The sequence below is a fragment of the Syngnathus leptorhynchus genome, chromosome 2 (genome assembly GCF_054491065.1).
Source record: "Syngnathus leptorhynchus isolate UIUO chromosome 2, UIUO_Slep, whole genome shotgun sequence".
Classification (NCBI taxonomy): domain Eukaryota; kingdom Metazoa; phylum Chordata; class Actinopteri; order Syngnathiformes; family Syngnathidae; genus Syngnathus; species Syngnathus leptorhynchus.
The window spans coordinates 3799716-3825440 of record NC_141196.1 but is presented as its reverse complement, the minus strand read 5'-3'; the positions used below and the strand labels follow the sequence as shown (position 1 = coordinate 3825440).

Genomic DNA, 25725 nt, shown 5'->3' with positions numbered 1-25725 from the left:
AGTAAAGCAATTTGTAACTTAAGTAGTATCCATTTCCGCCTACAGCAAAACTTTCGTTTGTTTCATTTACAATAAAAGTAGACCTTATGTAAAGGTATAACACAAATAATAATCCAATACATACATTTAACAGACATTTTTAAGTCATTAGGAATGAACTGTTCAATAATAAGAACTTAAAAAAACCAATTTATCTTTGGAAGATTAACAGGATATGGTTATCCTCCTTACAAAATCATACTTGACCACGCAAGGGCTCGTTTGTGTGACGTAGCCGGTAAACAGGAGAGTCGTGCCAAGTCCTTCACCATTATTCATTTTCTTGAAGACATTAGGAAGAAAAATGCAGTCTTCTCGAAGCGAAAATGACTGGCAAGGCCTGGTGAACGAGGTGAGTGCGCCGTTCACGAATGCACACACGGGCATCCCTTTTGTTAGCGATTCTCCCCCTTAACATATGGAGCCAGCAGGTGGGAGTGATGCTCAACTTTTTTTTGTACACAGCTCTAATACAAAAATGTGATTCTGGTTCACGATCGAACAATTGATCCAAAGTAAATTATATGTGGCGCGTTGGGTTGAGCGCCCTTTAATTCATTTGCACCTCTGATTTACAATGTTAACCTTTCTACTTCCTGGCCAGGTAACTATTGACATTTGTCACCTGATCAAATGTCGGCAGTGCATTTATACGTTAGAATCCCATGTCGGTAAACTAGCCATGAAGAGTAAAAACTCCTCAGAAAAATCAATCCTCAAGTAAAACCTAGCCAGCACAGTGACAAAGTACAATGATCCCTCGCTTCTTCGCGTTTCGTTTATCGCGGCTTCACTACATCGCGGATTTTTCCCCCCAAATAAAAAAAAACATTTAAAAGTCCAAATAGAACTAATTAATCGAGTGTCTAACCTTTCGGACAATGTAGTATTGCTCCAAATGTTCGTTTACATTCCTTTAGAAATCCGTTTTTTTGCGGGCTAGCATGATCGCGAATTAGCATCTTTCCACTAACTTGCTCACCTGCCCAGTACTTCTTCTTGGTGACCTTACTTCGCGGATTTCACTTATTATGATTACTGTGTTTGCACATGGTTCTTTCTCAGGACTGGTTATAATATATCTGTGTGTTTGCACTAGTTCCTGGTTTGCAAGCGCAAGCTTGAAAGCAAAAAAGAGGCCCTGCTCATTCTGTCCAAAGAGCTGGACACGTGTCAGCAGGAGCGAGACCAGTACAAGCTGATGGCCAACCAGCTTCGAGAGCGCCACCAAGGTCTCAAGAACAAGTACAAGGAGCTCATTGTGAGTGTATGAGTGTGTTTCTGTGTGTGTCAGCAGGTTTTTATATTTTCAACGCTGACATTTATTCACGGTTTAGGACAGAGACCCGTCTTTAGCGCCAGACAAACGCAATCAGGTAAGTCTTGTGTGTGATAATGTTGTCATGGAAGTTTCTACCAATTGCTATCATGTTTTTCTTTTCATCTTCTTCTTTTTTTTTTTGCATGCCCTGGGTGAGAAATTAATGTTAGTGTGTCACAATGCTACTACTTGGAGAGTTGGTGTAAGAAGTTCAATGACATGATGGGCCAAGTCAGCCATGTTTTTCATTTTGGTGACCCCGCCCTGTTTCTTCCTGTAGGTGAACCTCGCCCAATTGCTGCGAGAGTCCAAGGAGCGTGTGAAGCAGCTCACCGAGGAGGCTAAGGAGCTGACTCAGCGGTTACTGGAGGCTCAAGGGGATAACAAGGTGAGTGGAAACTTGCTTCGTCCGCCGGAGGTTGCTGAAACTGGCAATGTGTTCTTCTCGGCGGGGTCAGCTCCTGCGAATGACTATCACGCGACAGCGGCTGGGGGACGATGAGGTGGGCGCGCGCCACTTCCCCGCCCACGAGCGTGAAGATCTGGTGCGGCGACTGGAGAAAGCCGGCCATCAGGTTGGGAAAGCCCCGTGAGTTGTCCATGAGGTGGTCTTGTATTTAAGATTACGGTTTCCCAGATGGAAGAGATGGCGCTTAATGCGAAGACGCTGACGGACGAACTCCAAGACGTGAAGGCGGAACGCGCAGTGTACCGCGACAAGGCCGAGCGACTCAACGTGGAGCTCAACCACGTGATGGGCAACCGGGACTCGCGAATCCTTGACGTGGACGCGCTCTGCATGGAAAACCGGTAACGCATACACACTCATATATATTTTTTTTTTGGGGAGCTTTTGAAGGCATCATCTGCCTGGCAGGTATTTGCACGAGCGCTTCAAACAACTGCAAGAGGAGGTGACCCTCCTCAAATCCAACATCATGAAGTACAAGGTAAGGGCTTGATAGAAATTAGATCAAATATTTATTGTTGAAAGGCTGAAATCTGAGGATTTGGACAATTTGAAGTTAAACAGGGGCTCGAAACGATTATAATCGATTAATTTTGGCAGCTCTACGGCAATCTTTCCAGGCCGCGCTGGCGAGGAGGAGAAACTCCAGCGGTTACGTGAAGTCGCACAAAAGTCAGATCACTGGGGTCCTCTCCGCCGTACAAGGTAACCAAAAACTAACGGCGCCAAATTTTTTGTGTGCTTTGGCTGTAAATCTAATCTTTCCTACTTTATGGCACATGACATAAAAGTGACATTTACTTTACTTACTTACTCCTTCTGCAGTGGAGGAGATGCTTCTAGAAGAGCGCGGCTGCAGCCTCCCGGCCACGCCTCAATCCATTTGCGAGCTCAAGTCCCTAGCCACGGCTCTTCTGGAGACCGTCCACGAGAAGAATCTCGTCATCCAGCACCAACGGCACACCAACAGGTGAGCGACTAGTCGGCTGTTGTTTACTATCTCGGGACCTGGAAAACGTGCAACTCAAGAAATGCTTTTTTTTTCCCACGCATGGTAGAATCCTCGGGAACAGAGTTGCCGACTTGGAAAGGAAGTTAAAGACGTTGGAGGTCGCTGGCTTTTGGAGTCTTCCAGGTGGGTCTTTTCTGGACTCCAAAAATGTATAAGGGCACACATTTCCTCTCTCACGCTTTTTTGGTGTCTCTTTGTCTCCTTTTGCGGCGGCTGCGTCTCAGGCCTGACCTACCGCGTATCCGTGGGAATTGGGAGTATGTATTTGTCTTTTACCCGGCGTCAACTCCATCTACCATTCACCGTGCAGTTCCACTTCTCCCCACCAGGGGGCGGTGTTGCGCCATATATAAAGCAGCAAGGGAGAGGGGGGGGGGGGGGGGGGGGAACTGCCGGCTTGTCACCAGACCATCATTCTCCGCCATAAAACTGACAAGCGTCCATTATGGAAAATGATTGCCCACATTACAAACACATTTAGGAGGGGGGGAAATGTGGCGTTATTAGGGGATTTGTAGCCGCCCGAAAGAGAGGTGTGGGCTTGATGTGTATTAAACAGGACGGAATGAAACAGGCAAACTATTTGTTTTGAGCGAAAAGCGCGTGATGGACATCCCCCTCGGCGCCCCATCACCCCCAAAACAAAAGCGTTTTGCGCACATCCATTTCGGGGTGTTGTTTTGCCACGGAGCCTCACACTCGAATGGTTCGTCGTAAAGGTTGATGAGCGCATTTGGCAGGTTTGTGTGTGTTTGTGACGCCATAAGTAGCATATGGTGTCGGGCCAAGAGGCGCGCAGCCATCACTAATGAAGACAGATGACGGCAAAGTCGAGGCCACTTTTGACGGAGTCACACTTTTACGGACGTGACGCCGATGCTTACCGATCTTAAAAAAAAAAAAAAGATTTTCAGGATGAAATATCACCTGTGCGCTTTCCGAACGCCTCGTCGTGAGAGATCGTCCCATTTGCCGCGGGATATGATTTAATTTGACTTCATCGGTGATTATCAAATATATTAATGAGTGCGGGTCGCCCCAGATGTGTTATGCTTGTCAAATTTGGCTTGAGCAAGTTTTCTTCGAACCGACCAATCAGAGGACAGACAAATGCTGATGTCATCAAAGGCCAGTTTGCTGGTTCTGTTGGGTAGTTTTGTTTTCCCCCCCCCTGATATATTTAACTATTGTTCCAATTCCAAGGGACAAATTCATGTTTCAAATGTAGGTCAGCGGTTGCAGTGGACTCGTGACTTAATAACTCGTTGTCCTGGTAGGAACGAGGAACGAGGCGCCGCCCAATGAGAACCTCCCGCCGGGGCTTCGTCCGACGCAGGCGGCGTCCCCGCATCGCCATCCGCCCCCAGGTAAGACGAGTAATCGTGCGTAAAGCGGGACGCGATGCCACGAAGAGCGCCATTAGCCCGAGCGTACGTCGCCTGTGCCGCCTCGCCTCCTCATTGGCCCAACTTGCCCAAATGCCGTGGCATTTGGAAAATGGGAGGCAAATTCTCGCCCGCTGACATTCACAAACTTCTCTTGAAAGACGACCAAGTGTGAAATGTGTGCGCAAGGGGGCCCATAAATATGGATGCCGGACCGGAGAAACGTCGTTCTCCTCCCGCGTTCATCTGCGGGGGCCTTTGAGAGTCTTTAACCTTTTTTTTTTCATGCGTGTCAACAAATATGGGTCAGTAATCCCCCAAAGTGCGGCCACATTTTGGCGAAGAGGCAGAACTAAGCTGTAGCTGTCACACGTCCCTCTTGTCACTGTTGCTGCAGCTATATTTAGACTGTTGCTATGGAAGCGCTCCAGTCACAATTGAAATAACTTCATCTGTCTTTATCAAACAAAAGCATTCAATTTGCATGAGGGGCTAGTGGGCCCGTCAGAACCAATAGGTGGCGCTGCTTCTCAGTGAAGTTGCAATAAATTGGATATTGCGCCCTTAGTTACGTCGAGTAACCAGTAAAGTAACTTACTTTTTAAAGCAAGTACCAAATTTTCCGGACTATAAGGCGCACCAGACTATAAGGCGCACCATTAATGCATCATGTCAGATTTTTTTATCCAAATCAAATCATTCTCCATTTTATCATTTTAATTTCAACTTCTGACGCAACAAATTACTTAATAATCACAAAATAATGATCCATAGTCTTTTTGATTCATGATTCATAGTCTTCAGCGGGCCACTTATGGTTGATTTCATGGCACAATGCTTCGGGCCAGTTTAAATTGAGGAATTTGATCCATATATAAGGCACACCGGACTATAAGGCACACTGTCAGCTTTTGAGAAAATTTTAGGTTTTTAGGTGCACCTTGTAGTCCGAAAAATACGGTAGTCTGTACAATAACCAGGTTACTTTGTCAAGGTAACGGCGGCAGCACCGCGCACGGCACCGATGAATCATTGTGGGAGTGCCACACGGCTGCCGGCGACCTTGGCACAGATGGCGCGACGGTGGCAACGCAGACAAACGGGATCGACGACAGAGGAGGCCACTCGGCGACCCCGACAGAAGAAGACGTACGGAGTCCCGTGGAGGAGGCGGGGAGGGAAGCCCGAGAGGAAGACGCCGAGGCGGCGGTGGAGGAGGGCGAGGAGGCGGCGGTGGCGCTGGACGCCTCGCATGACTGCAACTCCGATTTGCTGGAACACCGCCAGGAGGACATCCGACATCACGCTGAGCACAGTGACATATGTCATCGCTCGGTGTGAAGACGTACGAAAATTTCGATGGGTTGAAAAACTTTTGGCAGCGCATAAATGGAATATTAATACGTCTGAAAATCGGCAAAAATGTTGAGCAATGTGATTTTCAAAATAAAAGCAGCTGTTTGCAAATATTTGTGTTGGATTCAGATTATCAGACAGCTTTCATTGGCAACTCGGAGAATATTGACTGTTGAGAGAGGATTTGAACATTATGAAGGTAAACAAGGATTATCGATTTGATAATCGATTCATTGTCGATTCATGGATTTGTTGTTAACTCTTTCAGATGACTGCTAATTATGATTCCACCAACCCTTTCACCACCAGTCCCCACACGCAGGTGACAGCTGGCCTCTCCACGCAAAACCATAAAGCGCTTACTCGGCGCAATTTGCTATTTTTAATCCCCACGCCACTAAATAAATTGGAGCGGCGGGCGGCGGCGTGAACTCGACACCAGCCAGCTGATTTGGCACGCCGCTTTCCTCCCCGAGCGAGGAGCACAACTTTCTCAAGCAGATGGAATGCAAACTAATCAACATGTAAGACGATAGCAGCTTGCTTTTGGATTCCTCATCAGGAATCTCTGCACGCCTTCAAGACAGCGTGAAGATTTGCAAAGTTGTTTGGGTAGAAAACTGTGTTTTGCCAAGAAGATTCTGGAGCCGTTTGCTTGCGTGCCATACATTCCTTCAACCTAAATTCCAACATTGGAACTTCGAGTGGGATTTTCATGGAAATATTGTGGTCGAGTACAGTTTTTAAAAAAAAAGGTTGCATTGAAATAAAAAATGTACTACAAGTATTTTTGTAGTAATTTTTCTGATGAATGTTGTTCCTATTTTGACACATAGGGGGCAGTATTTTGTAGCCATCACTTTTTTTTTTAATCAACTCCCATTTGCAAAATGACCTGGCTTGGCCTGGTCCTAGTCAATTCATTCATTCACTGTATATTTTATATTATTTAAGCAGTACAAGAAGCTCTGAATGACTGGCCAGGATCTTTTATTCATTGGTTGGTAACAAAAAAAAATCAAAGTCAAAAAGTCAAAGGCTGCTTTATTTTCATTTTCTTCACATGTCAAGACACACAAAGACCCTTGCAATATCTCAATGTTATTATTTATTTTAAATACAAATTAGACATTTTGGTTCAGATTTTACCGAGCATAATGAAATGCTTCATTTACTTTCGCGGGTCATATAAAATATTGTGGTGAGCCAAATCTGGCCCCCGGGCCTTAAGTTTGAAACTAACTTGTCTCTAAAAAAGAAAAGAAAAACTTTATATGAATAAACCTGTATAAACAACAAGCAATCAATGCTACTTATTTTATTTTATTTCTTTCGTGGTTCAGTCAACATAGTTGCCCTTCATTGTATTTATACTGGAAGACTTTTTCTGCTTTTCATTGTATTTATACTGGAAGACTTTTTCTGCTTTTTCGCACAATTTCACGACACGTTGCAGTGAAAAAAAGTCTCCACGATGCACGTGAAGTCCATTAAGTGTGACCATCATCATCATCTCATCCAAGGTTGAAGGGCGAAGATGGACTTTTCGAAGGCCGCTCTTTCCAAGTTGAGGTTAATGACTCTCGCAGGCGGCTGATTTTTTTTTCGTCTTTGCGATGGCCCGACTGTTCTGGTGTCTCGGGAGACGCCTGGACGCCCGCAGCTTTTAGGGCACATGACTTGACAAGTGTAACTTTCTGCTCTGCTGCTGACAGGCCTTGTTATTAGCTGCCAGAATAGAGCAGCAGTGCGCCAGAGAGGGAAACAGGCAGAGCTTGTCACTCATCTTTTTATATAGAATCACAATAGAAGGTGAACAAAAGCTTGCAAAGCATACTGCTAAATCAGTAGTATGATAGCTGAAAAGGAAAACAGTGCAAAAGTGGTATTGCAGGAGAGCTTTTTTTTTATTGTAATTTAATCAGGATTGAATTGATCCAATTAATTTTTTTAAAAATGTGAAAAAATAGAAAAAAGGATTTGAGTGCCACTGATTGATGTTTTTTCTTTGCTGAGTCATGTTGATGGCTAAAATGTTTTAGAAATAGGTTGTCATTTATGCTTAGTCACACAACTGCAGAGCATAATTTTAACCATTTAAAAAATGTCTATGATTGATCAAAATGGTTTGACAGTTACAAGGAAGAGAATTTTTTTTAACGATTTTAAATGCTTTCTTTAGAATGTGATATGTAAGTTGGTAATTAAGAGTGATTTGGTATTTACACGTATTAATGGTACAACTAACCATTATTTTAACTGATTTAACCACATACGACTTATTTCAATTCATCAATAAATTGGGGGGGGGGGGGGGGGGAATAGCTTCATTATTTCATATTTACATTGCAGAAACTGCAAAAATACACATATGATGATGATTCAATATTGGTTTGATTCATTAGCATCCACCATGAAATAAAATGTTGAATATTGTTTCCAAAGTAAAAGCAGAGAGTAAATGAGCTGTTTTGATTCAACACAAAAGACACCAGGCTACTTTTAATATATTAATTTGATAACCAGATAATCAGATGTTTATCAATTCTGAAATGGTTCAGGTTGTTCAGCCTATTAGGAAATTTATCAGATTTTTTTTAAAATTCATTTTAAATTTGTACGAGATGTGTTTTTCCAAGTAGTCATCTAATGATGCTGTCAATGTTGCAGATGAAGATGCAGCAGCGTTTGCAGCCGAAGGGGGCGTCCGCTCAGTGCACCGACATCTCTCTCGTCATCCCGATCAACCTTGAACGACTCGCATCCTTGCAAACATGTCAAGTGTCGATCCCATGACAGGTGTACAAGGATAAACATGATGAGGTGAGGACCAACCTGCCTGTCATTTCTCAGATTCGATTCAGATCACAATGTATGGAGCGTGATTGTAGCTTACGGCAGCCCGTGAAGCTAGTCCAGCATCGGTTATGTTGATAATTAGGGGTATTTTAAGAAACATCATCGTTTGCACAAAGTCAGCATCTTTTAGCGAGTGATTGGATGTAAAAGGCGTTGCGGTTTTTTACAAGTGTGTTATTAAAAGACAGACTTGTGGCAGTTTGACAGCTGGCGATCCGCTTTGGTTTAGCATTAATACAATTGGCTGATAGAAGTCATGTGACTTGCACTAAGGAAGTTCTGTCCACAAACAACTATTTCACTCTGGGGTTTTTTATTGTTATAAAATTCTACAAGTCAGTCCTTCGTATATTGCAAGGTGTTTTCCCCCCCAAATAGAATTAAAGAATTCTGGTGAGCCGTATGAACGAATACGTAGACGCCTCTTTGAGCGCATTGTTACAATACGGGTATGTGCCCGCCATATTGAATGTGGCAGCTATGCCCAGACCTGCCCAAACCAACATGCTGATTATAAATACTTATTGCTTCTAAGTGAATGATTTAAAAAAGGTAAACACAAAACTAACCATTTGTTTTCAGTTGCAATATTATCTTCCGCAATAAATGATTCGAATTGTGGAATTGCGGTGTGAAATTCACGTTTTATGGTTTCCAGTATTTTTGCAATATCTAACCTTCACTTAATACTGTTTTGTGTATCTGTCGCTATCTCCTCCAGGCGTGACCGGGAGAGGGTGCGAGGTGTTGATGAGTGGTCAAGGGTTGGCCCTCATGTTCAACGTGGAAACACGGAGACCGACCTAAGGCAACCCCCCGAGCGAGAGCACATCAATCCGTTCACCGAGTTGCCCCACACGGCTCGCTACTACCAGATCCTCAAGAAGCGACAGAAGCTCCCTGTGTGGGACTACCGAGAGAACTTCACACACATCCTGACGAATCACCAATGTTTTGTCATTGTAGGAGAGACCGGTTCTGGAAAGACCACACAGGTAGGACAAGCATGTGGGTCATATAGAGAGAGAATAAAATGAAGCGAATTACCACGAGTAGCACTAATCTCTTGTTTTCAACAAATGTTGGTGCTAATTATCATCCAGTTCTGGAACCTTTCTTCTCACTTCTGCTTTATTTGTCCGTCAGATCCCCCAGTGGTGCGTGGAAACGATTCAATCCACGGCAGGACCCAAGCGAGCAGTTGCCTGCACCCAACCCAGGCGGGTGGCGGCCATGAGCGTCGCCCGGAGGGTGGCCGATGAAATGGACGTCACATTGGGCCAAGAAGTGGGTTACTCCATCCGCTTTGAGGACTGTAGCTCTTCCAAAACCGTGCTCAAGTAAATACATCACAGTTTCTAACTACTCTGAGGTTTCCAACAGAAACAGAAATATCTCCAAATCACATTATATCTCCAAAAGATACTTGACGGATGGGATGTTGCTACGGGAGGCCATGAGCGACCCACGGCTGGAGCACTACGCCGTCATCGTGCTGGATGAAGCCCACGAACGTACGCTCGCTACAGACATCCTCATGGGCGTCCTCAAGCGGGTGCTCGGAAAAAGAGCCGACCTCAAGGTAAATGCAATTAAGTCCCCCAATTAGAACCCCTCGCCTTCTCACACTGCATATTTCCGGAAATATACATCTCGCACATATGTTTGGTATTTGGTTCCTACCTAAAAATCAACAGAGATATCCTTGTCGTTCCGAACAAAGGAGCCTACATCCGACTCGGCCGTTAACCGTAGTACTCACGAAGCAGATGGATAACGCCGCCTTCGTTGTTTGTCATTGTAGAATCCGAGGTTATTGCCAATGCTCCTCCGCTCTACCGCACGCCCTCCCCATCTCGGCCGCCGAATCCGGGACATTTAATTTGCCTTGATTAAGAGCAATTACGATACCCCGCCGAGCGTAAAGTGAAAAATGCCGAGACGCTGGCCCCCGGAAAATAGCGGAGATTGAAAAGCGGGTGAAGCGCTTCCCATCAGAACCTTAATGTCCTCCACCTGACGGCTTGTGTTGGAATGCCGTGCGCCCAAACACGGGCGGACGACAACCGCCGTGTTCCGTGTAGGTCGGCAACATCTTGCGATGGCATCCGCAAGCCTAATAAACAGCCTCATTCATCCCGTGTGGCTTTTTCATCGCCTCGTGTCATCATCATCATCTTCATGACAAAATCTAAACTCATTTTCCGCTCGTGTGCCCGCGCCGTAATCACCCGTTCTCCTCCGATGTCTTTTCGTGCTCCAGATCATCATCATGAGCGCCACGTTGGATGCCGGCAAGTTCCAGAAGTTCTTTGACGGCTGCCCGTTGCTGTCCATCCCCGGACGCACGCACCCCGTTGAGGTTTTCTACACGCCCGAACCCGAGCCAGACTACCTGGAGGCTGCCGTCCGCACGGTGGTCCAGATCCACATGTGCGAACAGGACCCAGGGGATATTTTACTGTTCCTTACTGGGCAAGAGGTACGACTGCAGTTCTGTAATCCATAGCATAACAATAATTCATTATAATTGCTTCATTTATAGCTTAAACTGAGGAATATACCACAAATTAGAACCTTAAACCAGTAAACAAGGCTTTAAATCCATCTTGTGGCATTTTGGGGCATTTTAGAAAGAGCAGAACAGTGAGTGAGTTTTTCCTCCTAGCTAGCTAAAATCCTTCAACCCACTTTCAGGGCTAAAACCTTTACGATCATATAATGTGAATGGATATGTAAGGGTATATTTTTTAACCTCCTCTCATTCTCTAAGCTGTGATTGATGTAAGAGCAGCTCAATCTCTGGCTAGCAAACGTTTCAAATATGCTATTAGCAGCATGTCAGACTTGTCAGACTTGAGCTAACGTTTGCTAATCGTCATCAAATATAGTCTCTATTATTGTTCAAACAAAACCGATAATTCTCACTTCCTGTCTGTGTTTAGGACCCTGTTACTTGATAATTTGGGTCATTATTTGAGTTGTCTGTCCGCCACTCCAGCTCCGAGGGTCCACTGGACACAATCTATACATTCTTAAGAATACTAATGCAAATAGCATACCTAAGCAATGAGGAGACGAGTGACCGACCAATCGAGCCTTCCTACGCACCATCTCCTGAAATCATTTATTTTTTCCTTCGTGCACACGCTTTGCCCATTGATGTGTAATGGAGGGCAGGGTTCATTCTTGGAATGATGAATTTGGTTACAACTGGGTGAACACACACACATGCGCATTGAAAAGCTCAAAAAACGTCTCTCGATTGCAACCTGGAGCCTGAGAGACATGCACAAGGTGTTGCTTTGGAAACCTAAATGATTTTTTTTTTTCTTATTGTCATTGCAGGAAATAATTAGATATGACCTCAAACCTACCCATCAGTTTTCATTTGCTTTTCTGCAAACATGGAAAAGTTTGCTTGTTTCATAAGACCAAAAAAAAAGGTCAATTGTGGTCTGAGATTATTAAAAAAAAAATGGATTTTTTTGTGTTTTTCAAATTCGGGCCCCGGCCTTGTCTCGCACATGCTTCAACCATCTGTGATGTTATTGGGTCACGCTCTGTATTTTTTTTTATTTTTTTTTTGGGCAGTGGTATGTTTACTATCTCGCATCCTAATTGGGTTGAAGGAGCGCAACGTTCAAAGGGTGCCGTTGTAGCCTCCTTCCAGCTCTTCTTCACCTTCAAGACCTGGTAGCAACTTTCAAATGGACTAATGATGGGGAGGCAATCTGTCTGTCTTTTTTTTTCCTCCTCTTTTGAGTTTCAAGCATGAGGAAGGCTGAACGAAGCACCTGCTCTCAACACCAGATCCATCCCAGCTGTCGTGTAAAACGAAGTCCTAATATTTAAGTTCCCCCCCCCCACAGCGGTGTGGTGAGCAGGGAAAATCCAGAGAGATTGGCCTCATGGAGGAAAGCATTGGCTGGTGGGCCCGACCCAACACGTGGGCCGTATTCCTCCGGGAACGCCAGCCCAGCTTGCTTCCAGCTCTTTGGCAAAGAGCGCCGTTTTTTTTTTTTTTTTTTTGTCTCCACAGCAGCTGCCGCGTCCCGAGGCTTGATTGGCTATTAATACACCAGCTAATTTGACCGATCTATTACGATTTCCTGTTTCCCCACTTGTCACCGCGATGATTAAGAGGCACACAGCCATTGGCGGGCTTTGACTTCATATCGTGTACGCGGGGACCACCGGGGCGGGTTTGCTGGTTCACATTCAACGGATAAAAAAGAAAAAGAAACCAGAAAACTATATTAGTAGTAGTAGTCATTGCAGTTTCAACGCCCACAGCCAATAAAGTTGCAGACCGGGTCAATAGTTGTTTTTTGCATATGCTGGGGGCCGCTAAAAAAAATAGACAGAGGTCCACAAATGGTCCCCGGGCCACATTTTGGACACGTGTTTGACTGTACAGTGTCTGTCTCTCTCTCTGTCTCTCTCTCTGTCTCTCTCTGTCTCTCTCTGTCTCTGTCTGTCTGTCTCTCTCTCTCTCTCTCTCTCTCTCTCTCTCTCTCTCTCTCTCTCTCTCTCTCTCTCTCTCTCTCTCTCTCTCTCTCTCTCTTTCCTTCTTTGTGTCTCCATCTGAACATCTATTTAATCTTTATTTTTTCATGTCATTTTGCTTGCCATGCATTGATCTTTCTTAGTATTCTTTTTTTTTTTTGCTGGATTGCTTGTCAATGCAATGCCCTCGTTGGCCAGCAGGTGTTGCTACAGCCCAGGCTTGTCGTCCCTTGTCCTATCCAGGTCTCAATGTTGACAGTTAAAAGCTAAAAAAAAAAAAAATAACCAAACAAGCACATGTGCAGTTTCGAGGTGTTTCTATGTGGATGTGAGCGTGATACAATAAAAGAGTGCAGCCTGTCGCCTCGGCGTGCACGTGTCGCCTTGCGCTGGCACTGTCATGTTCTCTAACTCCTGCTGCCACTCAGGCCTTCCTTCAGTCTGGCTCCAGAAGCTAGCGCCTGACTCAGTGACTTGCCGGCGGTGAGGCACAATCGGCTTTACAGCGCTGCCCTGTGGAATCACGAAGCGGTTCACGTTGAAGTTGCGGCGTCAACTCTTTCCTGGACGCTGTGTTTGATCGTCGCTCGCCGTGTCTTTTACAGGAAATCGAGGAAGCTTGCAAGCGCATCGAGGCGGAGGTCAACGACCTGGGGCCTGACGCCGGCGAGGTAAAAATCATCCCCCTGTACGCCACGTTGCCGCCGCTGCAGCAGCAGCGGATCTTCGAGCCACCTCCTGCCAATAAACCCAACGGCGCCATCGGAAGGAAGGTAAAGAAAAATCCAAAGTTAGCAATCGGACGCAAAGTTCCAGACTGATGAACATGTTGGATGTGTGCCTTTAAGGGGTGTGGCCTAGTGCGTGATGTCACTTCTGAGGAGTGTTTTTGTTTTTGCGTGAGTGTGTTTGATTGTTTTTCCTGTTGTAAATGAAATGGCTGAAAGTGCAACCGTAGCTCTCTGTACATTGGCAGAGCTAAGGGGTGGGGGCGTGGGGGCACAGCCTCCCCAAATATGCTTTGACTTTTGGGTATTTTCTGGTATTTTTTTCACAGCTCCCTCATCTCCCACGCAGGGAACCATGAATATTTATTCGCATTTTCTGAAGAATGTTTTAGATTTGTTAATACAAAACTCTTGGCAAACCCGCTGTCAAAATCAACAAGCTAGCAAAACTAAACCTGGTATGAAATCGAACACGGTTTCCACAGTTTGGCCCCGCTGTTTTTGAGTCATTGACAGGAAGCGGGAAATAAAGTTAAGAAGTGACTCCCTGAGCCAATCCTTGCTCCAAATGGAAGGAGGAGCTAACACGTACTCCTGTTCGGCCTCACGTCGAGTGAAAAATGCAGAGATGTCATCGGAGCCTCCCCGAGAGGAAGTCGTGAAAAAGAATTAAGGCTTGTCACGCCCGCCGCTGCGCATGCTAACGACTGCATTAGGCAGCCCTCAATTAACATAAAGCACTCGCTCGTCATTTATTCGCCATTTGTCCGGGAGAGCCGCTGATTGTCTTGCCACGTTTTTTTTTTTTTTTTTTTATCTCCCCCTTTCCGAGACTGTAATCTCACTTGGACAAATGTGCTCCAATGAGTTTATCTGGAGTGTTCCGTCAAATATCTCCCACGCTCTTTGGACGCTTTTGAATACGAAAGCGTCATTTGACAACTCCCTTCACTTTAAATCGGCGCTTTATTTGTCAACAAAGCGCGCGTCCCGAGCGTTAAACAGTGAGCGATGGCCCGCGTTAGCCGCTGCGCTTGCTCCCTCCGCAGGTAATAACCCAGAAATAACACGCAGAAACGACGCTTTAATGATATTACTGATGAAGCAAGGCCCGGATTATCCAGCACACCAACACACTGGAAGGAGCCAGCAGGCGTCGGGTGTAATGGCCCCGGCCGAGATAATCCTTCACAATCAATGCAGTCAATGAAGCCAACTATATGACGGCGAAATGGGGAGAGGGTGTCATGCGCGACAGCTGCTTCTGGCCCCGAAGACAACCTCCAGTATCGGCGCTTTTTAATTCCCCTCAGCCGTCTTGTTTCCGAAATAAGGTAGAGTTCAGTTCTGAAAAATTCTCTTAGGTTGAGTTTAGAAATTCAGACCCCAAAGTTAAATTTGACGTGTCTCTCATGAGTAGACGTACGAAAAAGTCTCAAAAAAACGATGTCCGACAAGACTGGGTTTGAAAATGTCACTCGGAAATGTAAAATTGGGTGGACATCTCTGTTTAAATAAAACGAAGCCATGCCCAAAACGACACAAGTCTTCTATTTTGTTTTGAGGCGGCCATTTTATGCTAATTTCAGTTTTGCGGACTGGGCATAAACTTTTAAAAATGAACAAAATTGGGTTTGAAAGCGTCATTTTGCAACACAAAATTTGGTCTATCACAAGTAGATAAAAAAAATAATAGTCTGATAAATCTTTGCCCAAAATGACATAAGTCTTTGATTTTGTTTTGAAGCAGACATTTTATGCTAATTCCTGCTTTGTTGACTGGCCATTAAATGTTATAAATTGGTGAAATTGGGTTTGAAAATATGACTTAGCAACCCCAAATCTGTTCTATCACAAGTAGATCAAAAAAACAAGTCTGCCCAAAACAACACAAGTCTGCAATTTTATTTTCAAGCGGCCATTTTGTGCTCCTTTCAGTATCTGCTGAATACAGCGTAATAATTCTCCAAGGTTTTTCCCCCACTTATGACTAGATTCACGGTGGCCTCATCTCAGCGGCGGTAGGTAACCACGAGTTGCCGACGCTCCCGAAAGAAGCATTCTTTTTCTTTCGCCCGACGCCCACCCACACATTAAGTTATGACACTCGAGAGGCAGTTGCCAGTTGGAGTGGGCCATTAGTCAGCCGTCACAGTCCCGAGTGCTGTGATGAATCTAAAAGGGCTTTCGTTATATAAGGAGAACTCACCCCGGCGGCGGCGACGGGCGCTTTTTTTTTTGCCTTCGCGTGATGTGCCGTTTGCGTGGATGCTGACAGCCAGAGACCCGTCGGCCGCGATGACTCATTTGACTGTTATTTCTCATCGCCGGCCTTACTGTGGGGATAATTGTCATCAAAACCGATCCCCGCCACGCGCTGGACATTCTGTCTCCTCTTCTGTTTGCAAATAGAACTTTTCCTTGCTACTCTGTTTTACGAGTACCATGAAGACTCAACTGGCCTCATTTTTGCCACACAGGTCATCGTGTCGACAAACATCGCCGAGACGTCCGTCACCATCGACGGTGTCGTGTTTGTGATCGATCCTGGATTTGCAAAGCAAAAGGTCGGCAAAGCTTGATTTATGACTATTTCGATTTATTTCATGGTATAAAGTGCTGAATTCCTGCTCGGAAAGGTGTACAACCCTCGTATCCGAGTGGAATCCCTTCTGGTGACGGCCATTAGCAAATCGTCGGCGCAACAGAGAATGGGCCGAGCCGGACGCACGCGTCCCGGGAAATGCTTTCGCCTATACACGGAAAAAACCTACAGGACAGAAATGCAGGTAGGACACGGTACATCTCCGAAAAAGTCATCTCATGCTTTGCTTACTTTACCTTCCATTGGCACAGAACAACGCCTACCCAGAGATCCTCAGGTCCAATCTGGGCTCCACGGTGCTGCAGCTGAAGAAGTTGGGAATTGATGACCTGGTGCGTTTTGACTTCATGGATCCACCAGGTTAGCGTGAAAGAATTCCAGATCCACTTACAATAGTTGAAAAAGTGTGTTTTAAAAATGACACATGAACCAAAATAGAATTCAACGCTGTACATTTGAACACCAAATCGCGTAACCGTCGGTTAGCTTATTGCTAATAAATACTGGGAAATGTCAGAGACGCGCTAGCAGAAATTAGCATTTATTAACTTGATAATTGACCAAAAAAAACTTGATAATTTGCTTGTACTTTAACCAAGATAGAATTAAACACTACTTTTGAACACCAAATCGCGTAACCGTCGGTTAGCTTATTGCAAACAAATACTGTGGAATGTCAGAGGGCTAGCAGGAATTAGCACTGATTAACTTGCTAATTTACACAAAAAAAAACTAATTTACTTTTACTTTAACCAAATTGGAATTCAACTCTGTACATTTGAATACCTAATCGGGTAGCTGTCGGTTAGCATTTTGCTAACAAATCTTGTGAAATGTCATAGACGGGCTAGCAGGAATTAGTACTGCCACAAAAAAAACTTGTAATTTACTTTTATTTTAACGCACATGGCGCGGCTTCACGTTCGATAAAAGAAGATGACGCAAAAATCTGATTTTATAAAACCATCTGCAATCAAGCGACGCCGCAACAGATGAACCGCCGTACAGCGAGGGAACCCTCGTCTTCTCGTGTTTGATTTGATATCAGACAACGGCGTCGTCTTGATTGGGATCAGTGTCGTTTTAATCGATACAAACGCAGTTAGAAGACGCTCTGAAAGCCCGCGGCCGTTTGAAACGGGGATCCGCCGCGTCACTCGGGAGCCGGCGAAAGATGACGAGATCAAATGATCCCGGCAGATATCAAACGCGGCGTATTTGGAGATTTTCCGAGCGCTTGCGGTTTTGATGAGCAGTTTGACTTGGAAACGCGCGGCGGTTGCTGTGAATCACGGCGGAATTAGGCCAAGCAGATTCCCCGTGAGAGCGTGCGTTACTACATCTTCCCGAGGAGACCGCCTCCCCCCACTTTTCCTCCTCGCCATAATATAGTTTTCATCTCACCTCCGAGATTAAACCCATCTACTCCCTCCCCCCCCCCCCCCCCCCCTCCCCTTCCCTCCGTCCAGCATGGCAAGCGCCATTTTGCGAACGAAATTGGTTACATCAATAGCGGCGCTATCGCCTCGACGATTGCCTCCTCCTTTATATTCCTCCAGTGACTGACCTCCACCATCACCCCCGCATTCCTCACAAAATGGAAGCGTCAACATATCGGATCGGCCTCGTCGACCGGCCAAGCGGGAACGGGCTCAAGTGGGGAAGGAAAGATGACTTTTTATTCCTTTGATGCACCGGTGGCATTGACGCCGCAACCTAACAAGCTCCTGGAAGCCGCCGCTAGCTTTGAGTCCTGGACAGACTCTTTATAATATCTCGTCGTTTCCGATCGATTTTTATGCGCCTGCCTCCGAGTAAATGGGCCAGCCAGGGATGTGTCTCCAGAGGCGACGCGCTGTGATATAAAGACTTAACAGCGTGTTTTGTTTGCCTGTTCCCGCCACTGTGTGTGTGCGTGTGCGCTGTCGGGCTAATCAGCCCCAAACGCCAATGACTTATCGGACGATGGTTTCATTTGCCTCGTGACATCTACAAAAGAAGTTCCTTTGAGCCGCAACCAGGTTTAATGTGGGTTTGGCCTGCAGTGAGTGTAGTACAGTTCAGTTCACGTGCTCGTCTCGATGCCTCACTATGTCAAACATTCAGGAAAAGCCTTTTTGATACCCAACGTTTTCTTTAACCATTTCGACAACGGAACCACAGTTGTTTTTTTTATCAGTTCTACTGGGTAGGAGCACAGAATAAGTGCAACTAAGCCATGTCTGCCATCTAGTGGTGAATGGTGATATTACAACTTAAATGATGTCATCCGTGTCATATAAATATGTATTCATTCATACAGTACTCAGATAACTATTCAAACAAATGCATTGCATGTAAGTTAATAAAAAACGTTGTAAATAAATCAGCCATAAAAATGAATGCAAATGTTTGAGATTCACTGGTTTGTCATCAAAGTTTGTTGTCGCACAATCGGTCCCGTCCCTCCCCGGCAGCTCCCGAGACCCTGATGCGAGCCCTGGAGCTGCTCAACCACTTGGAGGCGCTGGACGACGACGGCGACCTGACTGATCTCGGCGCCATGATGGCCGAATTCCCGCTGGATCCGCAGCTGGCCAAGATGGTGGTCGCCAGCTGCGAGTCGGGTTGCTCGGACGAGGCGCTTTCCATCACCGCCATGCTGTCAGGTTGCTCCAATTTATTTTTTTCGCTTTTTCAAGTGCGGTCTGTACTTTGCCCATCTTAACTTCTCCTCCTCCTTCTCTTTAACTAGTCCCACAATGCTTCTTGAGACCCCCCGCGGCCAAAAAGGCGGCTGACGACGCCAAGATGCGTCTGGCTCACCCGGACGGAGACCACCTGACTCTTCTCAACGTCTACCTGGCCTTCCAGCAAAGTAAGTCCGTGCTCGCCCTTCCCTCATCCCGATTCCTACCCGATCGCCTTCTTCGTCAGGCCACCGATCGTCGGAGTGGTGCTACGACAACTTTATCAGCTATCGCTCACTGATGGCGGCGGACAGCGCGCGCCTCCAGCTAGGCCGGATTGTCGAGCGCTTGGGCTTACCTCGCCGGAGCTGCGAAGGGGACGACGTCCACGTCCGCCGCGCTCTACTTACCGGCTTCTTCATGCAGGTCTGAGTTATTTTGCCTTATCTGGCATCGATGACAAACTTTGCTCGACTCCATTTGCGCAGGTTGCTCACTTGGAGCGCAGCGGTCACTATTTGACGGTGAAGGACAAGCAGGTGGTCCAACTTCACCCGTCCAGCGTGCTGGGCCAAAAGCCCGAGTGGCTCCTCTACGGCGAGTACGTGCTCACCGCCAAGAACTACATCCGCATGTGCAGCCGCATCCACCCGCAGTGGTGAGTCCCGCCCACATGTTCATCATTCGCAACCGGTGCGGAAATAATGCAATTGAACTCAGTTGGTACGATTATTTCCCTGACTGTGGAAAAAAAATCTGTTTCATTATAGCTATCGATGCTCGTGAGGAATGTTGCCACAGATAGTATGCATGTTGAAAAAGTCATTTAGTTAATTTACAGATGACTTATTTTACTAGTCACTTGATTTTATATTACAAGTTGCATTGTACTCAGCAGATACTATAAATATCCGACCATAGTTACCACTTAATTGAAAGTACAATTTTAAAAGTGACATTTCAGAATAAAATATCTTTTTTATTAGACATAAATTAAAGACAGACTTTTAAAAAAAAATCTTTTAAATTTTTATTTCAACATTTTATTTCAACAATTTTAATTCAACTTTTTTTTCTGGATTTCACTTAACGTTAAGACTCTTTTTTTATTTTATATATTTAACTATCAATGTTACAATGGCAAAACTCATCCTTTATAATGTCCAACGATTAAATCCAAAGACCTCCTGCAGTCACACACACACAATCTGCTGGGAATTTAAAGTCTTTAACTCTTAAAGCTTGAATGCATACTGCGCTGCGATTGCACTTTTTTTTTTTTTTTTTTCTTGCAAGCAGTCTCATTGAAGCTCGAAAACTGTCGACGGGCACAGCGTGTGCTACAAACTCAAAATAGTGCCTGCGTTTCCATCTTGAAAACACAAATCTCTCTCCTTCCTCCATCAGTTGTTGTGAGAACACGTGAGACGTCAATTCCCTGAAAACGTGACGCGACGCATATTACGTACGCCAACTATATGCTTTGGCTCCAAAAATGTCGGCAAATGACCAAGTAGCTTCCTCTCGTATCGAAAAGTTTGAAGACTAATGATTGATGTTTTTTTGTTTTTGTTTCAAGGCTTCTGGAAATCGCCCCGCGCTACTACGAGATGAGCAACTTCCCGCCGAGCGAAGCCAAGAGACAGTTGCAGCGCATCAACAGCCAGCTCTCATCCAAGCAATTGTGAAGAAAAAGAAACTCGAGATTGGCTTTCATCCGGTACAGTTCCCATTTCGTCAGGTCTCGCATCCGCCGCTCATCTATTTCCAGAATTGGATCGATGTCACATGTACGCCTCTTACACGTAATAAACATGAAATTTGGTATAAAACAACCCCAGTGTCTGTGTTTTGGTCACAGGCCTTTAAAATGTAAGATGTCACTCGGCTCCCTCTAGTGGTATGTGACAGAATCACTTTCTAAGCGCATTTTAGTGATCTTTAACTTTTAAGATCAATTGGCGATGCTATCATGGCTTACAAAAACCTTAAATACGCTTTTTGGAATCTTTTATTTTTTTTCTGGTAATGATGAGCAATTAAGCCTACTATGCTTCTGTATTTTAAAGTCGGCCATAATGGTACCCTGTCAAAACTATGGCAACGAGCGAGAACTACTCAATCTGCGTCAACTTGTGTGAAAAAGCCTTTTAAGGTGCTAATTGAAAAGGTTAGCATGTGTTCTCTTTTTTTTGTTTTTGTTGCATTGTTCCAAAAAAGCGGGTGGCCCTTTGCCAGCCAGAAAGTGAAAAAGAGTGAGAGTCATCCCTCCCAAAGTGAAGCCAATAGAAAGGCCATTAGTCGGCACTGATCTGGAAATTATATGGAATTGATCCTGAGGTAAGAACACTTTTTCAGGCTCGATACTTCCCATCGATTCCGGCCGCTATAATTATAAATGAAAATCGTTACGGAGCCAACTTGTGTTTTGAACTGAGTCGCACACGCATACACTCGTGCACACAAAAGTGATTTCCTCTCCTTGTAATAGAAAGCATTGGCTTAAACCTCTTCAGAAGCCACTTTATTAGGAACACCTATCCCTATCAAATGACATTCAATAAATGAGAAAGACTATCTTTTTTGCATGTGCATCAAGTGAAAGGATCATTTGCGCCATCTAGTGGCAAGTGATGAATTGCAGTGTAAATGACACACAACTGATATTGGTCAATATCAACAACACAACTATTTTAATTTTGCTTTGTGAGCCAAAATGGGAGTTAACCTGCCCGAGCGCCGTTTCACTAACTTTACCCAAAGCCGCAGCGGGCGGGCGTTGTGTGAATGAGCGGCTCCAATCCGCCGCCACCCCCGGAGTCCGTCCGGCGCCTCATCATCATTTGATGACTGCAGGCAGGAAACTTTTATTGCAGCACACCTCAGCGTTCTGGGAAGTCCATTCACCCACCTACCAACCCACCCGCTGTTCCTCCTCAGGTTTTTCTTTCCTTGCCTTCTTTTTTTTCTCATCCGAGCCAGGTGTCTTATCTCCCATCTTTCCGCACACAACACAGCCAATCTTTTTGGGGGAAGATGGCGACGGGAATGTGACAAATCCATCTGTCCCGGTTTGAATTTGTATGCTAATTTGAAGTAATAGCCCCTCCGGTGAGGGTACGAGGGAACAATTCCATCACGCCGGCGACGTCTCCGCCCGGGCAAGCGACGCGGGCGCGCACGAAGGCCGGGTTAGCCTTGATGGATGGCGAGTCGGCTCGCAGGAATGGCGCCGAGGCACGAGGCCCGAGCGATTCGACCTCATTTATTCCCCGGTGAACTTTGACCCCCGTTTGCCTCATCGCAGGAGCATCATAGCCTCACGGACGCAACGGCGTATTGTCACCAAAGTGTCTGCGGCCGTTGATTTGATTCAGTGAGAAGCTTTCACGCGTGGCCGGGCAGAAAACGAGACAGCTCGGAGAGAGGAAACACAAGATGCATGTATCAAATGAGCTGAGCCGTGTCGTACGCTCGCCACCTTGGCCCTCCCCTGACGCGCTGCGAAAGCGTATGACACCGCTCGGCTATCTTTAAATTAATCTCTACGGCGCCGGGAAGATAACATTTCTCTACGGCGGATAAGGTGACGCTTACTTTTCTTCCGCTGCCATAACAGGACCATCACCACGGACCATATATACTTTATATAGAACAGCAAATAGTATTCGGTATTGAGTATTCAGCCGTACCGATACCACGAATATTTTTGAAACCCGGAATTACAATAAATATGACAGATTATTGGGAATTATAGCACCTGTGCTAATATTATGTTGCCTGTAATGCATTCAACAGGAAGAACAGAGTGACTGAAAACACTGAATAATAGTTACATTCTCTTATTTCGTTTTCAAAGCTGCCTTTTATTAAAAAAAAAAAAAAAATCTGGAAAAAGTGCTGCATATATATATTTGGGGAATGAATATAACGTCATGGAGGTTCTCCAGTCAGATTTTGCAGGACATTTTGTGTTGGCTTTAGTCTTACTTTTCACGGTGTTCCACAGGGTTCAATGTTGGGGCTCCTTCAGTTTTTTTTAATTTTTGTATTTGCTGCCCCTGGTTTTCCTTAAAAAAAAAAAAAGTCTTTCTTTTCACAGTTATGCATATGACAGTCAGATATATGCAAACATTTTCTTCTTAAAGTCACTTTTAGCCAGGAAATCAAAGCCTGGTGGCACTGAACTTGAACTTCAATGGAAAAAACACATAAATTGTTCCCCCCTGGTGTGTTATCTAAAGCAAACAGTCTCCAACCTTGAATTTAAATAGGACAATGATTTTTAATATGCCGTTGTTGGAGCTCATGGGACTGAGCACACAAGTCCAGTTTTGCACCCATTTGACTCGAGCATTTTAAAGTACATTTTAAGATTATTTGTTTTTAAAAGTAAAATTATCCCACCCCACATTTCTACTTGGAGCTGTCCTGTTTTCAAAACAGCTGAAAGCGTGTCAGCTCGGCTCTCCACTTCACCTGAGCCGGTTTGGATCCGTTGGCTCGCATCACAAAGCAATGGCTCGTAGCTCAAAAAAACGAACAAGTCGGAGCACTCATACGTCACTGGTGCTAGAATATGCAAATATATTGTTGCAAGAAACATTAATGTATGAAACGCATGCCAGAACAACAGGTGGCGCTGTAACCCCGAGATACAAATCAACTTTAACCAATCGCAACAAAGAACGTATCGAATCGTAAACAATAAATTGACGACTGCGTAAGTTTTTGTTATTTAATTATTTGCAGTTTTACACATGTCAATCAACTAAAACATCATAGAACAGGAAGAAAGGAAATTTTAAGAAAACAATTAAAATTTTCCCAAAAAGTTTTTAGAATCGTTGTATCCACCCTGCGTTATGAATCATATTTATTTCATTTTATTTGGAAAGTGGGAAGTGAGGGTGGTGAAGCACACCATGTGACTGAGGATTCCGGCGGAGCTCGTCGCCTCGCTTGCATCCGCACGGTTCCGTCCGGAGCCAGACAGGCCGGCTGGAAGAACTCGTCGCGTCGTAGCGGTGTCGACCGGAATCCCATCTCGAGGATCTCGCACCCTGACGCGCCTGGCGAGTAAAATGGACACCCGGGTCTGCCGGAGCGACGACGAGCCTGTCAGCCTCACGTGGGAGAGCCGCTGCGAGCAGGTAGGACACTCCGGCTGGCATGATGCCGCTGACTCGGACACACGCTTGAATATATTTAGGAGTGAAATGAAAGCTAAAATCTTGTGAAGTGAAACCAATTGATAAAAATAGCCACTTGTGAGGCACACCTAAATTAATCATATTTTAATTAACTCCAGCAATGTTCCTTTTTCTTTAAAAAAAAAAAATCTATCAAACTTTGTCAACAACTATTTTTAAAAAAATCAAATAAAAAAATGAATGCGTGCTTTGAAAAACCGAGTCAATATTTAAGATGCAGTGAAGAGGGAAAAAAAAGAGCAATTCCAGTTGAGGCAACGTGAATATTGGTCAGGTTGCCATGTTCATGGCTCGTGTGAGTGCAACTTGTTGGTTGCCAGGTTTCACTTTCACTTTTGAAGTTCTCATTTGACTCATATTCAAATGCAGCTATTTAGCATTGTCAGACAAAATGTTCATTTAACATCTCAGTGCGTAAATACTTTTATGGGTGTCTTATTTCGGCCATTAGATAGCAAACAAAGCAAATACATATGCAAAGGTGGGACGTTTGTCAACTACTTGTTGCACTCATTGTCTTTTTGGGCTATGCTCACACAACAAATCCATTTTTTTTGTTTTCTTTAATAGAAATACTGCTAATGTCTACAAAAAGCAACTTCAAAGCATGCTTCTTAAGTCTTTTGAATATATTTTTTATTTAACACTGTAATGTCCTTCTATATTATAATTCCACTCTTGAAATGACTTTAAAATGTTTCCAAGCTGCCGCTCAATAAGAAAACTGTCTTTTTGTGTTCGTTCAGTAGACTTTTATAAAGCAGTGATCTTAGCATTTGTGTGAATGCAACACGAATGTTAAAAATGCATCCCATCAAGGCTACTAATATCACAACTTGAAAAAAAACATTAAAACAAATATATATACAGTCCGTGTAGGTATAGAATATAATATCTACAAAGTACTTTACATTTGCAGTTATGCAAGTTGAAAAACTATTCCTCCAATAAAGATACTGAGATTTCTAATCACAGACTCAATAGTGTAAAAAAAAAAAAAAAGTAGGATATCAGTTGTATTGTTTATTTTCACCATGTGGTCCCGAGTTTCCATTTGGACTTTTTGTGTTTGGCCCAATAAATATTGTGGAATTACATTACAGTCGATGAATTGAAGTAAGCAGGTCATCTCATCCATGTTGTTCACCATTACCCGCCTCCGAACCCCCCCCTCAACCCTAAATCCAACTGGGTGGGTAAATAAATAAATAAATAGCAAGCAAGTAAAGACAAATGTTGACAGAGGCCGTCCTTGTGGCCACATTAGCCACTCATGCTTGAGCGTTGGCTAAAAAGGCGCTGCATTATTCACTCGCACACACACACACATGAACGACTATGAACTGTGTGTGTATGCGTGTCCGGACCCCTGAGCACTTTTCGGGCCACACGCCTTCACTTTGTGGGCAAGGCGGGAGAGCACGATGCCTAATTAACATCAGCTTCTCTCTTTCTTTCTCTGGGGCTGCTGTCCATGGTGCTGAAAGTTTCAGTCCACAACAGCCCTGAAACAATTTAAGCTCTTAGATCCGCTACCCAGTCAGAAATTGGGGTAGCCAT

At 44.8% G+C, this 25725-nt stretch overlaps 3 protein-coding genes and 1 long non-coding RNA gene across 7 annotated transcripts in view; 3 read left to right on the top strand and 1 right to left on the bottom strand.

The window, feature by feature from the left end:
• The first annotated feature begins 219 nt into the window (after window positions 1–219).
• Window positions 220–5930, top strand: LOC147060185 (coiled-coil domain-containing protein 149-like). 3 transcript variants are annotated; one of them, XR_015065560.1, is made up of 14 exons: window positions 220–391; window positions 1139–1300; window positions 1377–1415; window positions 1641–1748; window positions 1819–1935; window positions 1983–2170; window positions 2238–2310; window positions 2450–2534; window positions 2655–2799; window positions 2888–2964; window positions 4119–4208; window positions 5221–5571; window positions 5712–5781; window positions 5851–5930. XR_015065560.1 is itself a non-coding variant. In XM_085906382.1 (12 exons), the coding sequence occupies exons 1-12, from the start codon at window positions 344–346 to the stop codon at window positions 5565–5567; spliced, it is 1479 nt and encodes a 492-aa protein (XP_085762508.1). In that variant the 5' UTR covers window positions 220–343; the 3' UTR covers window positions 5568–5695. The 3 variants fall into 3 exon arrangements, 2 of the variants coding, with proteins under 2 accessions (XP_085762508.1, XP_085762509.1); XM_085906382.1 differs by lacking the exons at window positions 5712–5781; window positions 5851–5930 and having other exon boundaries at window positions 5221–5695; XM_085906383.1 differs by lacking the exons at window positions 5712–5781; window positions 5851–5930 and having other exon boundaries at window positions 222–391; window positions 1998–2170; window positions 5221–5695.
• Window positions 5931–8251: 2321 nt separating this feature from the next.
• dhx15 (DEAH (Asp-Glu-Ala-His) box helicase 15) lies at window positions 8252–20771 on the top strand. Its single transcript, XM_085905553.1, has 14 exons — window positions 8252–8405; window positions 9163–9436; window positions 9588–9781; window positions 9864–10023; window positions 10705–10923; window positions 13556–13723; window positions 16159–16245; window positions 16318–16467; window positions 16535–16643; window positions 18740–18931; window positions 19018–19140; window positions 19200–19378; window positions 19441–19610; window positions 20532–20771. Exons 1-14 carry the CDS (start codon window positions 8398–8400, stop codon window positions 20638–20640), a joined length of 2142 nt encoding a protein of 713 aa, XP_085761679.1. The 5' UTR covers window positions 8252–8397; the 3' UTR covers window positions 20641–20771.
• On the bottom strand, window positions 16261–17675 carry LOC147060184 (uncharacterized). Its single transcript, XR_015065478.1, has 2 exons — window positions 16520–17675; window positions 16261–16448 (listed from the first exon to the last, which is right to left on the bottom strand). It is a non-coding gene; the product is annotated as an uncharacterized LOC147060184 (long non-coding RNA).
• A 2858-nt stretch (window positions 20772–23629) lies between the features above and the next one.
• Window positions 23630–25725, top strand: part of ppargc1a (peroxisome proliferator-activated receptor gamma, coactivator 1 alpha) — a 147851-nt gene continuing 145755 nt past the window's right edge. Inside the window, exons 1-2 of one of the 2 annotated variants that reach the window (XM_085940001.1) lie at window positions 23630–23675; window positions 23851–24105. In XM_085940001.1, coding sequence (XP_085796127.1) covers window positions 24037–24105 — 69 coding nt within the window. In that variant the 5' untranslated portion in view covers window positions 23630–23675; window positions 23851–24036. The other variant, XM_085940010.1, reaches the window with a different exon arrangement.

Excerpts from the sequence above, each read along its gene's own strand:
- LOC147060185 (XM_085906382.1), top strand. The coding sequence starts at position 344 with ATGCAGTCTTCTCGAAGCGAAAATGACTGGCAAGGCCTGGTGAACGAG. Across the intron at positions 1,301-1,376 it reads ACAAGTACAAGGAGCTCATT|GACAGAGACCCGTCTTTAGC; the intron begins GTGAGTGTATGA and ends TTCACGGTTTAG. Across the intron at positions 1,749-1,818 it reads AGGCTCAAGGGGATAACAAG|CTCCTGCGAATGACTATCAC; the intron begins GTGAGTGGAAAC and ends CGGCGGGGTCAG.
- dhx15 (XM_085905553.1), top strand. Across the intron at positions 13,724-16,158 it reads ACGGCGCCATCGGAAGGAAG|GTCATCGTGTCGACAAACAT; the intron begins GTAAAGAAAAAT and ends TTTGCCACACAG. Across the intron at positions 16,644-18,739 it reads TGACTTCATGGATCCACCAG|CTCCCGAGACCCTGATGCGA; the intron begins GTTAGCGTGAAA and ends CCTCCCCGGCAG.